At 47.5% G+C, this 17,263-nt stretch overlaps 1 protein-coding gene across 5 annotated transcripts in view; it reads left to right on the top strand.

Moving 5' to 3' along the window:
• Positions 1–17,263, top strand: part of SUPT20H (SPT20 homolog, SAGA complex component) — a 179,133-nt gene that overhangs the window by 69,674 nt on the left and 92,196 nt on the right. For all 5 annotated transcript variants that reach the window (XM_063951846.1, XM_063951849.1, XM_063951847.1 and 2 more), the window contains 3 exons: positions 692–851; positions 949–1,005; positions 2,483–2,554. In XM_063951846.1, the coding sequence (XP_063807916.1) occupies positions 692–851; positions 949–1,005; positions 2,483–2,554 (289 nt within the window). The remainder of the gene's footprint in view (positions 1–691; positions 852–948; positions 1,006–2,482; positions 2,555–17,263) is intronic.

Genomic DNA, 17,263 nt, shown 5'->3' with positions numbered 1-17,263 from the left:
TCCCCTGTTCCTTCACAGGAATGAAGTGAAGACATCGTGGTCATACATGTGAGATAGCTCTCAGTGTTTGGCCACGATATTTGATGGTGTCAGCCTGTCAGATAAAATAATAAAATTATCTGGCTGTGTATTTCCAGAATTACAGATTCCTATGATGTAGAATGGCTGGATCTATTACATATGGTATATTGGCTCCTAAGAGGCAGGATTTTACAGTGTATGTTGTGCAACGTAGAGAAAACACCTCACTCTGAATCATGGGGGGAGATGCAGCAAAGCTTTGAGAGACAGAAAGTGATGAAGTTGCCTATCCCAACCAATCCGCCTCTAACTGGCATTTTACAGTCTGTGCTAGAAAAATAACAGAACCTCATTGGTTGTTATGGGAAACCTCCACTTTCTCTTTCTCAAAGGTTTTATGCATCTCCCCCTCGTAGTCTTTAACTAACACGCAGCCCAATTAGCGGGTGAAATAACTTGTTTTCTTGTGCAGCATTGTATATAGTTGTCCTGTGTGTTTGCTTTTTGCTAGTTTTGTATTTTGCCTGTTGTTGCTCTGGTTTTGTACTGTGCTTTCCTTTTCCTTTTCACCTATTGTAAGGCACTTCGCATGGCCTCATAATGATAATATTTGTATACATTTGTTAATTTTGCACTGCAAAAGTGATTATTACAATCCTTTGTTGTTTAGATGTATGAAGCGTTACTCCAGGCCAGCCCTGAACAGGCAGCAGGAATTATCCAATTGCCCGATACCGCCACAGCTTAAACTTCTGGACTATCTACATAAAAGAAAGGAAAGAAAATACGCGCAACCTCACTTCGACCTAAAAATATCCAAAACTGGAAATGTATGTTTTCCATCACATAAGTTTATGGAGTTTGTTTGTAAATACCATTTGATATAATTGACTGTTTTTTTTTGCTTATGGATTTATTATCTTTTAGTGTGTGGACATATGGAAACAAAACCCTTGCTTGCTAGCCGTACCCTCTGAAGTGGATGTGAGTATGAAAGCACTGCCAGTTTGATCGTTGTGGTTAAACTGGTTTAGTAGTAGTAGTAGTAGTAGTAGTAGTAGTAGTAGTAGTAGTAGTAGTAGTAGTAGTAGTAGTAGTAGTAGTGCACAGTCAAACCACAATTATTTTATATCTCAGAAACGTAGAATGTCATGTAAGCATTGCTTTTATGATGCTCTCACCCAAGTTGCATAGGCGCCTATGAATAAAGCCTTATTTTTAAGACACACTGCAACAAATGTGGCAGACTATGTGGATGTTTTTAATTAAAACACCTAGTTGAAATTGGACAATATTAATGCATCCATTGTTTTGATAGTTCTATGTCAATTAAGTTACAGTCCATGGTCTATAAATTAACACGGAATGGGTATGTTCGTGACCAGATTTAATATGTGCAATCTATGTGACAGTTGATCAATCAAAATAACACAAATACATAAAGTTATATGGTGTGATCATCAAGCAAAATTAAAAAAGTGTCCAATTCAAGTTCATAAGAGAAATAGTGCGTTTAAATTCAAAGTAACAATGTCAGGTTTGGATTCCTGTGGGATAACAGTTCTTGCAAAGGTGGCGACTATCTTCCATGGGTTAGAGATGGTTTTGGAGGTGGGTGGCGTGGGTTCTGTGCTGGGGGGCTGGCATCCCGTACCTTCCATTCTCTGCAAAACTTACCCCTCTGATGTGCAGGATAGCAGGGGTAAGTTCTGCGGAGACTGGAGGGTACTGGACACCGGCCCTCGAGCATGGAACCCACGCCACCCGCCCTCAAAACCATCTCTAACCCATGGAAGATAGTCGCCACCTTTGCAAGAACTTTTATCCCACCAGAATCCAAGCCTGACATTGTTACTTTGAATTTAAACGCACTATTTCTCTCATGAACTTGAATTGGACACTTTTTTAAAATTTTTTTTTATTTTTCTTGAAGATCACACTATATAACTTTATGTATTTGTGTTATTTTGATTGATCAACTGTCCCATAGATAGCACATAAATAAATCTTGTCACACACATACCCATTCCGTGTTAATTTATAGACTATGGACCATAATCTAAATTCACCTAGCAACAAATCTGAGCGCTGCATAACTAACCATCTTTGTACTTAACCCAGTGAGTCCTGGTATCCACATATATGGCTGCAGCACGGCAAACAACTCAATAGGACTTTGTGCGCAAGGCCCATCCAGCCTTACCTATGTTCATGTTTCAGGCTATGGGTGAAAACCATAGCTGTGTGATTCTGTTGAAGGGGTGTGTGCGCAAGAGGACCAATAAGAAGCCACATTCACTAACATCACGGCTTGTGATTGGGTTTCTTGCTCACATTCCTATTCCGCAGCTGTTTTAAAACGGTGAGCGATAAGCTTTTTTTGATAAGCATCAGTGGAGCTTTGACGTTTTTAGTGTCATTTATATTAGCACTGTAATAAGTTCTTGTCTCCATTTCATAGGTTGAAAAATATGCGAAAGTGGAAAAATCTATCAAACTTGATGACTCGCAACCTACTGTCTGGCCAGCAGATGTGAGTAATTAAATCCTTTTTCTGGCCAATATTTTGTTTTATTATTTATGTTATAATGCAGCGCATATGTGTAGTGTGAATCCGGACCTTCTAGTAGAACATTGTAAAAGCCACATTTTCCTCCAGTTGCGTCACTCCCCATTTCTTTCGTATGAGTGATGTTTCTGGCTGATTGAAGCTGCTTTGTAAGCCTAACAACTTTGCTTGTTTAACAGGTTCAGTCACAGTTCTGCTAGGATGATGATAAATGTACTGGGAAAATAAATCAATGGAATAAGGATAGAAGTATTAGATTTTATATAATTTGATTAAATATTTTGTTGCAGATCTATCAATGGAAAATACCTGCTGTTTGCTTGGGTTTGCCCTAATTTGCTGACCCCAAATTAGATCAGGTCACTCGGTCTGATCTACAAATGTGTGTGGCTAACTTGTAAACCGATTCTGGCATTTAGTTTTGTAGCAAGACACAAAGCTGGTAAAGATGTTCGTTGTTTATGCAAATCGTGGACCAATTTTACTTTTATACTGCCTTTATACTGAAGTCAGTAGATGAGATTTCCATTTTTGTTTCTTTAAAGAAACTGATGGGATTTCAGCGAGGTTTGCTGCTAAATTTAAAGTGGCAATCCGTTATAAGGGGAAATCAGTTTTATTACTTATTGCTGTTCTAATTTTCATGTAAAACTCAATGAAATTCTGTTGGTTTCCTTAACCTAGAACCTATTTACATAACCTCCCAAGTCTTAATTTAATTGGGGGCATAGTTCACAAAGATTATAACTATACCGTAGCTGCAGTGGTCCTCCAGTCTGGCGGATTCCCCTGGTGATATGCAGTTTTATTCTCGACGGTCGAAATCCTGACAGCCATTGAAATGCCGACGGTTGAAATCCCAACAGCCAGCCAGAAACCCCTCTTAGGTGGTTATCCACGCCACCACCTGAGGGGGAATAGAACCTTTTCGCCACCGGGCCCGAAGTGAGGAGACGCTGCACTCGAGGTCGGGATTCCGGCGTCGGTATTTCGACCGCTGGGATCCCGTCAGTCGGGATTTCATACTGATTACACCCAAGGTGATCATATAGTTGGCTCTACACTGGTCTATTCTACTAATGTGATCATATTTCCATCAGTCTAACATTTCCTATACTTTTCCCATGAAAGTTCCATTTATATAACTGCGAAATTCATTACCAAGAGTAGTAAGAGCACCATTGTCTGTTTATATTGGACAGCAGTAGTCTAATAGAGGTGGGCAGTGCTGGAATATTGAAGTCCTTGGGTGGCAGGGGGAGTTTTTGAGCTGTAGTATTGCTGTACTTAAAATTAGTAAAACTGGATATCTGATAATAAATTCCACAGAAAACGAAACTGTAATCCTTGAGAGTTCAGTGTCTACAACATTTTGGAATGTCTACTTTTTTTTTTTTTAATAAAGTAATTTTTATTCAGTAGTCTGGAGAATAAGGTACAGACATTGCAGAGCATTATCATATCACAAACAATACATCCAATCGTCTTGGATCAGAGCCACGTTTTAAACTAAGCTTACAACAATGAAATATCAGTTCAGTTTCAAGAGGAAGTATACAAGGATTCCCTATTGTTCGGACCTTTAGGGTCTGCAAAATCCGTAGCCAACTATATTAGTCTTCATTAACTTTTATATTTACACCCGTAACCTAAACAGTAAACAGTAAGAAGAAAAAAAAAGGGGGGGGGGGAGGCAGAGTGAGAAGGAGCCATCCGATTCAGGACCCCATTAGTCATACAAATAAGTAGGCGAACACGCAGGGCCCAACCGCCAAATATCTCAGTATACATCAGTTATAGTAAGTTATTGATATGCTAGCACTTCAGTGCCCACTATATTTGGGGAACCATATGAGAATGGGGGGAGTCCAGCCATGGAGACCAAACCTTTTCAAACTTGGCTGATGCGTTTTGTTTCATATAAACGTATCTTTCCTTAATTATTGTGTCGTTAATTAAGGTCTTAAGTGCAGATATTAACGGGCCTTTAGGGGCCATCCACATCCTTGCAATGCAAACCTTAGCCAAGGCACATATATTTAGAGCATAGAGACCCGTTGAAACAGACCCAGGAGCAAAGCATCCCATCCCCAAAATACAGAATTGTGGGGTAAGCAGTCCGCCAGGCACTCCCGTACTCTCCAGAATTGACCCGACCTCCGACCAGAAGGCCCTCAATCTCGGGCAGTCCCACACTAGATGCCAGAATGTTCCCACCGCCCCCCCACACTTAGGACAAAGGCCAGATCTGCCCATCCCAAAAGTAGCTAGCCTAGCTGGAGTCATATATGTTCTGTGTAAAATGAAGAATTGAATCTGCTGATATCTAAGGGACTTGGTAACTTTGGCAGGGTATTCCAGAGCAAGGACCCAGTCCTCCTCAGTTATTAGACCCAAATCCTCCTCCCACTTTCCACGGAGACGTGTCAAAGGGTCCGTATGGAGCTTGGTAAGAAGATATCCATACGCAAGGGAGACCATCTTAGCCCGACCCAAAGTAGCCACAAAAGTCTTGATGGGGAATGGGAGGATTCGTGGGGGGGATTCAGCAAATTGGGACTGGAGGGCGTGACGAAGCTGGAGGTATCTGAAGAAGTAAGAATTGGGTAGGTCAAACTCATCTCTCAGTTGTTGAAAGGATTTAAGTGCATTATCTAGGTAAAGTTGAGAGATAGAAATCACCGATCTAGGGGCCCATACCTCCCGCCCCTCAAGTGCATGCAATTCAGGGAGCCAGTCAGAGTACCATAAGGGGGTATCTGGGTCCAGGCCATCGTACCTCAAGAGGTCTCTCAGGGCCCGCCAAATCTTTAAGGCCTGAAAAATGATAGGGGGAAGAAACCTAGCTATGCTCCCACTCAATAACACCTGCATAGGAGAGAGGTGGGGAAAGTAACAACGAATAAACTCACAATGCAAAGAGTCAGCCCCAGAGTTTTGTGCCCATACAGTGATATGAGTCAGCTGAGCAGCGAAGTAATACATCTGAAAGTTAGGTAGAGCCAGGCCGCCGTCAGACCGCTGTCTGGTAAGGGTATTTAGCTGTATCCTAGGTCGTTTATTAGCCCAGATCAGTGAGGACAGAACGCTATTCAATTTCCTAAAGAATATTGGATAAATATATACCGGGGACTGGAGAATAATGTATAAGAGTTTGGGCAGTATAATCATTTTAATGAGATTAACCCTGCCAGACACCGTCAGTGGAAGCTTACACCAAGTCTTGGATTTGCCCGTGACCCACTGCATGGTCGGGTCCAGATTCAGAGGGACAAAATCAGAAGGGTCGTTAGTTATTTGGATTCCAAGGTACTTAAATTGTACCGTCCAACATAATGGCAGGGGGATTTTGGAAGCAGTAGGAGGGGGGCCTATGACTGGCATAATGTATGATTTAGGCCAGTTAATTCTAAGACCCGAATGATCTCCAAAGTTCTCTATCACACGCAGCAGAATGGGCATTGACTTGGTGTAATCCCGCAAAAACAACAACATGTCATCGGCATAAAGAGCTATTCTATCCTCACGTGAACCTGTACAAATCCCCACAATATCTGGGTGCGATCTTATCAAGCAGGCCAGGGGCTCGATGGCCAAGGCAAACAGCGTAGGGGACAGGGGGCAGCCCTGTCTAGTACCTCGGGTCAATTGAAAAGATGGGGATACATAACCGTTCACCAAGATCCTGGCACTCGGATGTTGATACAGTAATTTAATCCATCCTATAAAATTGGGTCCAAAGCCCATACAAGCCATCACCTCCCATAAATAAGCCCATTCAATGCTGTCAAAGGCCTTGGCCGCGTCTAACGAGACCACAGCCGAGACAGAAGGGGAGTCGTGTGGGAGTTGTAAAATGGTATGCAGTCTACGTAAATTGATAGACGTGGACTTTCCTGGCATGAAGCCGGTCTGGTCCGGGTGAATGAGGGAGGTGATCACTGTGTTAAGCCGTACTGCCAATATCTTTGCCAGGATCTTAGCATCGGTGGGAATCAGGGATATCGGTCTATAGGAGTCCGGAGATCTAGGGTCCTTACCGGGTTTTGGGATCACTATTATAACTGCCTCTGACATGGAGGGGGGGGAGTTCGTTATTGGCAAATATATCTAAGTATAGGGCATGAAGCCTGGGCCCAAAGAAATCAACATGACTTTTGTATACCTCGGAGGGAATTCCGTCACATCCCGGAGCCTTGCCATTAGGGGACATACCAATGGCCGCAGTCACCTCTTCGAGCGTCAAAGGCGCCTCCAGCAGCTCACAGGCTTCAGAGGAGAGTGCGGGCAGCGGAACACCCCCCATGTAATATGAAAGATCTGAAGTAGAGCAATGCAATTGTGAATTATAAACATCAGAGAAGTAAGATCGGAATAACAGCGCAATGTCCGGTGTGGTGTCAACGAGAGAGCCATCCGCACCGGACATTTGGGTGATCGTGGTCCCAGGACGATCGTAATGTATAAGACGGGCCAGGAGGCCCCCCGTCCTATCAGCCTGCATATAAATATTAGTAGCTTTAAAAAGGAGGGAACGAGAGTTTTTATCAGACAGGTGGGCCAACCAAGCCGACTGAGCCACCAGCCATCGTGTCTTTGTCGCGGGGGCGCCGTCAGACAAATATTGGGACTCTAGGTCCCTAGCGTCCCTTTCAAGGGCCTGTTCTCTCTCCCTAGAGGACATTTTATGAGCCGCTATACGTCCAATATATGAACCTCTCAAGAACGCCTTAAACGAATCCCAGACTACTGTACCCGGAGCAGACCCTACATTGTCTTTAAAGTAACCCTCCCACTGAGTCTCCAAATCACCGCAGTCCCCCAGCTGGGTCAGCCAAGAGGTGTGCAGTTTCCAATAAGAGTGCCCCCTCTGACTTTCCACAGCAAAAGTCATCATCAGAGGGGAGTGGTCAGAGACCCCTCGAGCCTCGTAGTGGACGTCAATAATCCCAGGGACGAGGGCGGGGGACACCAACATCAGGTCAATCCTGGAGAAGGAGCCATGAGTGCTGGAAAAACAGGAGAACTGACGGACCGCAGGGTGACGAAGCCGCCACACATCTACCCACTGCAAACTATTCAAAAAATCCGCAAACTTGGTAGGACCACCACCCACCAGCGCAGCCTGTGGGGAGTGCCATCGGTCCAGAGACAAATCCAGGACGTTATTAAAATCTCCCAAGCATATCACTGGGGTGGTAGGGGAAGGAGCTATGAAGGAAGCAGCTTGTTGCAGCACAGTATATGAGAAAGGAGGGGGGACATACACCGCTAAAATGTAATAGGGCTGGGAGCTCAGCTTACACTCTATAAATACATATCTTCCATACGGGTCAGTTTTAATCGATAACAACTCGAATTGCACTGTCTTTTTAATCAGAACGGAGACACCCCTAGAAAAGGAGGAGTGAGAGGCATGGTAAGCCCAGCCCACCCAGGCCCGTCGTAAGGACAGCAACCTATGTCCCTCCAAGTGGGTCTCACTGAGGCATGCAATATCCGGGTCATATTTCTTAATCATATTTAGAATCAAAGATCGTTTGATTTTGTTATTCAGACCTCGAACATTCCATGCCAGAATTTTTAGATTAATCATGACCCCATATAAGCTCTATATACCTCCCGGATGGACCTCTCCCAAAATACATCCTGAGAACAAGCATTATTAACACCAGCAAAACATGACGTATATGAGCCCTGCGTTGTAATCCATAGCATCCGAAATATGAAACATCCTTGCCTCAGAAAATACTTAAATAAGAAAAATAACAAACTAAAGAAAAAAAACCAAAAGCAGCAAAAGGAGGCGCAACTAGCAGCTTCCCAATTAACCATTCCCTCCCCGAACTCCGGCATACTTATATCCCGAACAATCAACCCAAACTACCAAGCGCTAGGAAGGCCTAGATTCTCAACTGAACCTCTAACCCTCTCTAACCAACACCACTTGGACGTAAAAGTCTTGAGCCACCAATGCAAAGGAGGGGGGCTCCCCGAACTGTGATCAATGCCTCCGGTAGACCAGGCCCCGGGCTCTTCCACGCAGGAGATCAGTCTGGAGCCAGTTGCCGAGCACCCGGCGCAAATCTGTCCAACCATTGGGCCGCCTCTCTAGGGGAATTAAAAAACTTGGTCTCCCCATCCGCCACAACCCGGAGCCTTGAGGGAAACAGCATGGAGTATGAAATGTTGAGGTCTCGCAGCCGTCGTTTAATGGGCATAAACTGGGCTCGGTCCTTCTGGACGTCTGCGGCAAAGTCCGGGAAGGCCGATACCTTGACTCCATTGCGGACCAACGGGCCCTTCGTGCGACCTAAGCGGAGAACCGAGTCACGATCCTTATAGTGTAGGAATTTAGCGATGAAGGTGCGAGGAGGGGCACCAGGAGGTAGCGGCCGAGATGGTATCCTATGTGCTCGCTCCACCGTGAAATGGGCCGTAAAGGACTCAGCGCCATACATCTCCTTAAGCCAGGATTCGAGGAAGTCCTCCGGCTGCGAACCCTCTTCTCTTTCAGGCAGGCCTACAAATCTTACATTGTTTCTGCGCAGCCGTCCCTCCATGTCTAAGAGCTTGGTCTGAAGGGAGGAAACCTGCTGGGTCACCGTGGATACGGACTGCTTAAGGGGGCCACACAAATCTTCCAGATTGGAGACCCTTGTCTCCGCCTCACCCACTCTCTCTCGGATACGTTGAACATCTTGGCGGAGCAAGGAGAGATCGCACTGCACCTTCTCCATCTTATCGGAGAGACGTTGTTCACTGCCAGCTATAGCCTCCAGCACTTGTTGAATAGACGGCGCTCCCACTGCCTCCGGGGAATCAACCGCAGACTCAGGAGGAGAGGTCGAGTGTGTTGGAGAGGCTTCATGAGAAGGAGCCGGTGTAGCCCTGGGGTTGGGTTGTCTGGTAAATCTTTCTAGTTTGGCCGCGGCCGCACTCTGGCCGCCCTTAACCATATTGGATAGGAGCAGTCACACTCACCCCACAGTAGGGCTGCAGTATAGGATTGTAATTAGAAGGCGGCTGCAGCAAGGTTGCGTATAATCAGTGGCGGGCACCAACCGTGTCCGGTTTGTAGGTCAGAGTATCAATGGATAAGAAGCACAGGCTCGTGTAAAAGTAACAATACGGACGGAGATATCCCGCAGTAAATGCCGGGAGGCAAAAGTAGGATAATGGTACGCAGTACACTGTAGGATATTAGTGCAGCACAGCAGTGTAGTCAGATCCAATCTATGTGCAGCTCCTGTGTGATAGAATGGAAGGGCTGTGCATTGTAAATAGCTGACTTTGTCTCCAATCTCAGGTGGATATTAGCATAGTCATTAGGAGAGTAATAGTAGGAGAGGTCAGTATGCAGTAAAGACCCAGTGTGCAGAGATAGTTCACAGGGCACATCAGAGGGATGCAGCCCTTCCAAGCATGGAGGTCAGCCCAGAGCAGTGGGGCCGTCTGTATAGCTTCTCTCAAAATGGCCGCAGTGTCCCTTCCCCAGGAGTACCTGCTTCCTATTCTTCTCCGGGTGTTAGGGCTCCGGGCCGCGGCCTGTCAGGGAGAGGAGAGGCAGCGTCCACCTCCCAGTCGTCCCGGGGTGTTTGTCGGCAGTGGCAGCCCGCCGCCCGAGCTCCGGGCGTTCCGCGGCCGAGGGCGCCGAAATTGAGGCCGGGGATCCGGAGGAGGCACAGGCCGCAGGGCCGGAAGTCAGCCGACGCCGTCCCACGAGTCCCGGAGACCGCAAGAAAGGATGCCCGCCGGTGCCCAGCAGTATGAGGGAGGTATTTAGCCCGGGTAGAGACACCAGAGGGGTCAGGATGGGTAAAAGGATGGGTTTATTCGGGGAGCTTCCAAGATCCGCTCCCTACTCCTTAGCTGCCGTGGCCACGCCCCCGGATTGTCTACTTTAACTAGTAAACTTGCAGTTGTACTCAATGCTGGGTCGTGCATGCAAATCACTTGTATTTCTCTATCGTCCTAGTGGATGCTGGGGTTCCTGAAAGGACCATGGGGAATAGCGGCTCCGCAGGAGACAGGGCACAAAAAGTAAAGCTTTTCCAGATCAGGTGGTGTGCACTGGCTCCTCCCCCTATGACCCTCCTCCAGACTCCAGTTAGATTTTTGTGCCCGGCCGAGAAGGGTGCAATCTAGGTGGCTCTCCTAAAGAGCTGCTTAGAAAAAGTTTAGCTAGGTTTTTTATTTTACAGTGATTCCTGCTGGCAACAGGATCACTGCAGCGAGGGACTGAGGGGAGAAGGAGTCAACTCACCTGCGTGCAGGATGGATTGGCTTCTTGGCTACTGGACATCGGCTCCAGAGGGACGATCACAGGTACAGCCTGGATGGTCACCGGAGCCGCGCCGCCGGCCCCCTTGCAGATGCTGAAGTCAGAAGAGGTCCAGAATCGGCGGCTGAAGACTCCTGCAGTCTTCTAAAGGTAGCGCACAGCACTGCAGCTGTGCGCCATTTTCCTCTCAGCACACTTCACACGCAGTCACTGAGGGTGCAGGGCGCTGGGGGGGGGCGCCCTGGGAGGCAAATGTAACCTATATAAAGGCTAAAAATACCTCACATATAGCCCCCAGAGGCTATATGGAGATATTTAACCCCTGCCTGGATTCACTAAATAGCGGGAGACGAGCCCGCCGGAAAAGGGGCGGGGCCTATCTCCTCAGCACACGGCGCCATTTCCTCTCACAGCTCCGCTGGTCAGGACGGCTCCCAAGTCTCTCCCCTGCACTGCACTACAGAAACAGGGTAAAACAGAGAGGGGGGGGCAAATTTATGGCGATATTTTGATATAACAAAGCAGCTATAAGGGAGCACTTATTATAAGGCTATCCCTGATATATATATAGCGCTTTTGGTGTGTGCTGGCAAACTCTCCCTCTGTCTCCCCAAAGGGCTAGTGGGTCCTGTCTTCGTTAGGAGCATTCCCTGTGTGTCTGCTGTGTGTCGGTACGTGTGTGTCGACATGTATGAGGACGATATTGGTGTGGAGGCGGAGCAATTGCCAAATAGGAGGATGTCACCCCCTAGGGAGTCGACACCAGAATGGATGCCTTTATTTATGGAACTACGGGATAGTGTCAACACGCTAAAGCAGTCGTTTGACGACATGAGGCGGCCGGACAATCAATTAGTGCCTGTCCAGGTGACTCAAACACCGTCAGGGGCTGTGAAACGCCCTTTGCCTCAGTCGGTCGACACAGACCCAGACACAGGCACTGACTCCAGTGGTGACGGTGACGAATCAACCGTATTTTCCAGTAGGGCCACACGTTATATGATTTTGGCAATGAAGGAGGCGTTACATTTAGCTGATACTACAGGTACCACTAAACAGGGTATTATGTGGGGTGTGAAAAAACTACCTATAGTTTTTCCTGAATCAGAAGAATTAAATGACGTGTGTAATGAAGCGTGGGTTGCCCCTGATAAAAAGCTGATAATTTCAAAGAAATTATTGGCATTATACCCTTTCCCGCCAGAGGTTAGGGAGCGCTGGGAAACACCTCCTAGGGTGGACAAGGCGCTAACACGCTTATCTAAACAAGTGGCGTTACCCTCTCCTGAGACGGCCGCACTTAAAGATCCATCAGATAGGAGGATGGAAAATATCCAAAAAAGTATATACACACATGCAGGTGTTATACTACGACCAGCTGTAGCGACTGCCTGGATGTGCAGTGCTGGGGTAGTTTGGTCAGAGTCCCTGATTGAAAATATTGATACCCTGGACAGGGACAATATTTTACTGTCGTTAGAACAAATAAAGGATGCATTTCTTTATATGCGTGATGCACAGAGGGATATCTGCACACTGGCATCACGGGTAAGTGCTATGTCCATTTCGGCCAGAAGAGCTTTATGGACGCGACAGTGGACAGGCGATGCGGATTCAAAACGGCATATGGAAGTTTTGCCGTATAAAGGGGAGGAGTTATTTGGAGTCGGTCTATCAGATTTGGTGGCCACGGCTACAGCCGGGAAATCCACCTTTCTCTATCGTCCTAAGTGGATGCTGGGGATCCTGAAAGGACCATGGGGAATAGCGGCTCCGCAGGAGACAGGGCACAAAAGTAAAGCTTTTACAGGTCAGGTGGTGTGTACTGGCTCCTCCCCCTATGACCCTCCTCCAGACTCCAGTTAGATTTTTGTGCCCGGCCGAGAAGGGTGCAATTCTAGGTGGCTCTCATAAAGAGCTGCTTAGAGAGTTTAGCTTAGGTTTTTTATTTTACAGTGATTCCTGCTGGCAACAGGATCACTGCAACGAGGGACAGAGGGGAGAAGAAGTGAACTCACCTGCGTGCAGGATGGATTGGCTTCTTGGCTACTGGACATGAAGCTCCAGAGGGACGATCACAGGTACAGCCTGGATGGTCACCGGAGCCACGCCGTCGGCCCCCTCACAGATGCTGAAGCAAGAAGAGGTCCAGAATCGGCGGCTGAAGACTCCTGCAGTCTTCTTAAGGTAGCGCACAGCACTGCAGCTGTGCGCCATTTTCCTCTCAGCACACTTCACACGGCAGTCACTGAGGGTGCAGGGCGCTGGGGGGGGGCGCCCTGGGAGGCAAATGAAAACCTTTAAAAAGGCTAAAAATACCTCACATATAGCCCCAGAGGCTATATGGAGATATTTACCCCTGCCTAAATGTACTAAATAGCGGGAGACGAGCCCGCCGAAAAAGGGGCGGGGCCTATCTCCTCAGCACACGGCGCCATTTTCTGTCACAGCTCCGCTGGTCAGGAAGGCTCCCAGGTCTCTCCCCTGCACTGCACTACAGAAACAGGGTATAACAGAGAGGGGGGGCAGAATAAATGGCAATATATTAATATAAAAGCAGCTATAAGGGAGCACTTAATCATAAGGCTATCCCTGTCATATATAGCGCTTTTTGGTGTGTGCTGGCAGACTCTCCCTCTGTCTCCCCAAAGGGCTAGTGGGTCCTGTCTTCGTATAGAGCATTCCCTGTGTGTCTGCTGTGTGTCGGTACGTGTGTGTCGACATGTATGAGGACGTTATTGGTGTGGAGGCGGAGCAATTGCCAAATATGAGGATGTCACCTCCTAGGGGGTCGACACCAGAATGGATGCCTTTATTTGTGGAATTACGGGATAGCGTCAACTCGCTTAAGCAGTCGTTTGCCGACATGAGGCGGCCGGACACTCAATTAGTGTCTGTCCAGGCGCCTCAAACACCGTCAGGGGCTGTAAAACGTCCCTTGCCTCAGTCGGTCGACACAGACCCAGACACAGGCACTGATTCCGGTGGTGAAGGTGACGAATCAACCGTATTTTCCAGTAGGGCCACACGTTATATGATTTTGGCAATAAAGGAGATGTTACATTTAGCTGATACTACAGGTACCACTAAACAGGGTATTATGTGGGGTGTGAAAAAACTACCAGTAGTTTTTACCGAATCAGAAGAATTAAATGACGTGTGTGATGAAGCGTGGGGTGCCCCGATAAAAAACTGCTAATTTCAAAGAAGTTATTGGCTTTATACCCTTTCCCGCCAGAGGTTAGGGAGCGCTAGGAAACACCTCCTAGGGTGGACAAAGCGCTAACACGCTTATCAAAACAAGTGGCGTTACCCTCTCCTGAGACGGACGCACTTAAAGATCCATCAGATAGGAGGATGGAAAATATCCAAAAAGGTATATACACACATGCAGGTGTTATACTACGACCAGCTATTGCGACTGCCTGGATGTGCAGTGCTGGGGTAGTTTGGTCAGAGTCCCTGATCAAAAATATTGATACCCTGGACAGGGACAATATTTTACTGTCGTTAGAACAAATAAAGGATGCATTTCTTTATATGCGTGATGCACAGAGAGATATCTGCACACTGGCATCACGGGTAAGTGCTATGTCCATTTCGGCCAGAAGAGCTTTATGGACACGACAGTGGACAGGCGATGCGTAGAGGAGTTATTTGAGGTCGGTCTATCGGATTTGGTGGCCACGGCTACGGCCGGGAAATCCACCTTTCTACCTCAAGTCACTCCCCAACAGAAAAAGGCACCGACCTTTCAACCGCAGCCCTTTCGTTCCTTTAAAAATAAGAGAGCAAAGGGCTATTCATATCTGCCACGAGGCAGAGGACGAGGGAAGAGACAGCAACAGGCAGCTCCTTCCCAGGAACAGAAGCCCTCCCCGGCTTCTACAAAAGCCTCAGCATGACGCTGGGGCTTCGCAAGCGGACTCGGGGGCGGTAGGCGGTCGTCTCAAAAATTACAGCGCGCAGTGGGCTCACTCGCAGGTAAATCCCTGGATCCTGCAGATAATATCTCAGGGGTACAGGTTGAAATTAGAGACAGAGCCACCTCGCCGTTTCCTGAAGTCTGCTTTACCAACGTCCCCCTCAGAAAGGGAGACGGTTTTGGAAGCCATTCACAAGCTGTATTCTCAGCAGGTGATAGTCAAGGTACCTCTTCTACAACAAGGGAAGGGGTATTATTCCACTCTTTTTGTGGTACCGAAGCCGGATGGCTCGGTAAGGCCTATTCTAAATCTGAAGTCCTTGAACCTATACATAAAGAAGTTCAAGTTCAAGATGGAGTCACTCAGAGCAGTGATAGCGAACCTGGAAGAAGGGGACTTTATGGTATCCTTGGACATCAAGGATGCGTATCTCCACGTTCCAATTACCCCTCACACCAGGGGTACCTCAGGTTCGTTGTACAAAACTGTCACTATCAGTTTCAGACGCTGCCGTTTGGTTTGTCCACGGCACCTCGGGTCTTTACAAAGGTAATGGCCGAGATAATATTTCTTCTTCGAAGAAAAGGCGTATTAATTATCCCATACTTGGACGATCTCCTAATAAGGGCAAGGTCCAGAGAACAGCTAGAGATGGGTTTAGCACTATCTCAAGAGGTGCTAAAGCAGCACGGATGGATTCTGAATATTCCAAAATCCCAATTAATGCCGACAACTCGTCTGCTGTTCCTGGGGATGATTCTGGACACAGTTCAGAAAAAGGTTTTTCTTCCCGAAGAAAAAGCCAAGGAGTTATCTGACCTGGTCAGGAACCTCCTAAAACCAGGAAAGGTGTCTGTACATCAATGCACAAGAGTCCTGGGAAAAAATGGTAGCTTCTTACGAAGCAATCCCTTTCGGCAGATTCCATGCAAAGGGATCTGTTGGACAAATGGTCAGGGTCGCATCTTCAGATGCACCTGCGGATAACCCTGTCGCCGAGGACAAGGGTATCCCTTCTGTGGTGGTTGCAGGAGGCTCATCTATTGGAGGGCCGCAGATTCGGCATACAGGATTGGATCCTGGTGACCACGGATGCCAGCCTGAGAGGCTGGGGAGCAGTCACACAGGGAAGAAATTTCCAGGGAGTGTGGTCGAGCCTGAAAAAGTCTCTTCACATAAGCATTCTGGAACTAAGAGCAATCTACAATGCTCTAAGCCAGGCGGAACCTCTGCTTCAAGGAAGACCGGTGTTGATCCAGTCGGACAACATCACGGCAGTCGCCCATGTAAACAGACAGGGCGGCACAAGAAGCAGGAGGGCAATGGCAGAAGCTGCCAGGATCCTTCGCTGGGCGGAGAATCACGTGATAGCACTGTCAGCAGTATTCATCCCGGGCGTGGACAACTGGGAAGCAGACTTCCTCAGCAGACACGACCTTCACCCGGGAGAGTGGGGACTTCATCCAGAAGTTTTCCACATGCTATTAAACCGTTGGGTAAAACCAATGGTGGACATGATGGCGTCTCGCCTCAACAAAACACTGGACAGGTATTGCGCCAGGTCAAGAGATCCGCAGGCAATAGCTGTGGACGCGCTGGTAACACCTTGGGTGTACCAGTCGGTATATGTGTTTCCTCCTCTGCCTCTCATACCAAAGGTATTGAGGATTATACGGCAAAGAGGAGTAAGACTAGTGGCTCCGGATTGGCCAAGAAGGACTTGGTACCCGGAACTTCAAGAGATGGTCACGGACGATCCGTGGCCTCTACTTCTGAGAAGGGACCTGCTTCAGCAGGGTCCTTGTCTTTTTCAAGACTTACCGCGGCTGCGTTTGACGGCATGGCGTTGAATGCCAGATCCTAAAAGGAAAAGGCATTCCAGAAGAAGTCATTCCTACCTTGATAAAGGCAAGGAAGGAAGTCACCGCGAAGCATTATCGCCGTATTTGGCGAAAATATGTTGCGTGGTGCGAGCAGCGGAGTGCTCCGATGGAGGAATTTCAACTGGGTCGTTTTCCTACTTTTCCTGCAATCAGGATTGTCTATGGGTCTCAAATTGGGATCTATTAAGGTTCAAATTTCGGCCCTATCAATATTCTTCCACAAAGAATTGGCCTCAGTCCCTGAGGTCCAGATTTTTATCAAAGGAGTACTGCATATACAGCCTCCTGTGGTGCCTAAGGTGGCACCGTGGGATCTAAATGTAGTTTTAGATTTCCTCAAATCCAATTGGTTTGAACCACTAAAGAATGTGGATTTGAAATATCTCACATGGAAAGTGACTATGTTACTGGCCCTGGCTTCGGCCGGGAGAGTATCTGAACTGGCGGCTTTGTCTTATAAAAGCCCTTATTTAATTTTCCATTCGACATAGGGCAGAGCTGCGGACGCGTCCGCATTTTCTCCCTAAGGTGGTATCAGCGTTTCACCTGAACCAGCCTATTGTAGTGCCTGCGGCTACAG

Source organism: Pseudophryne corroboree, chromosome 2 (genome assembly GCF_028390025.1).
Source record: "Pseudophryne corroboree isolate aPseCor3 chromosome 2, aPseCor3.hap2, whole genome shotgun sequence".
NCBI lineage: Eukaryota > Metazoa > Chordata > Amphibia > Anura > Myobatrachidae > Pseudophryne > Pseudophryne corroboree.
The sequence above is the reverse complement of the archived record's forward strand: the minus strand, read 5'-3'. Positions and strand labels throughout refer to the sequence as shown.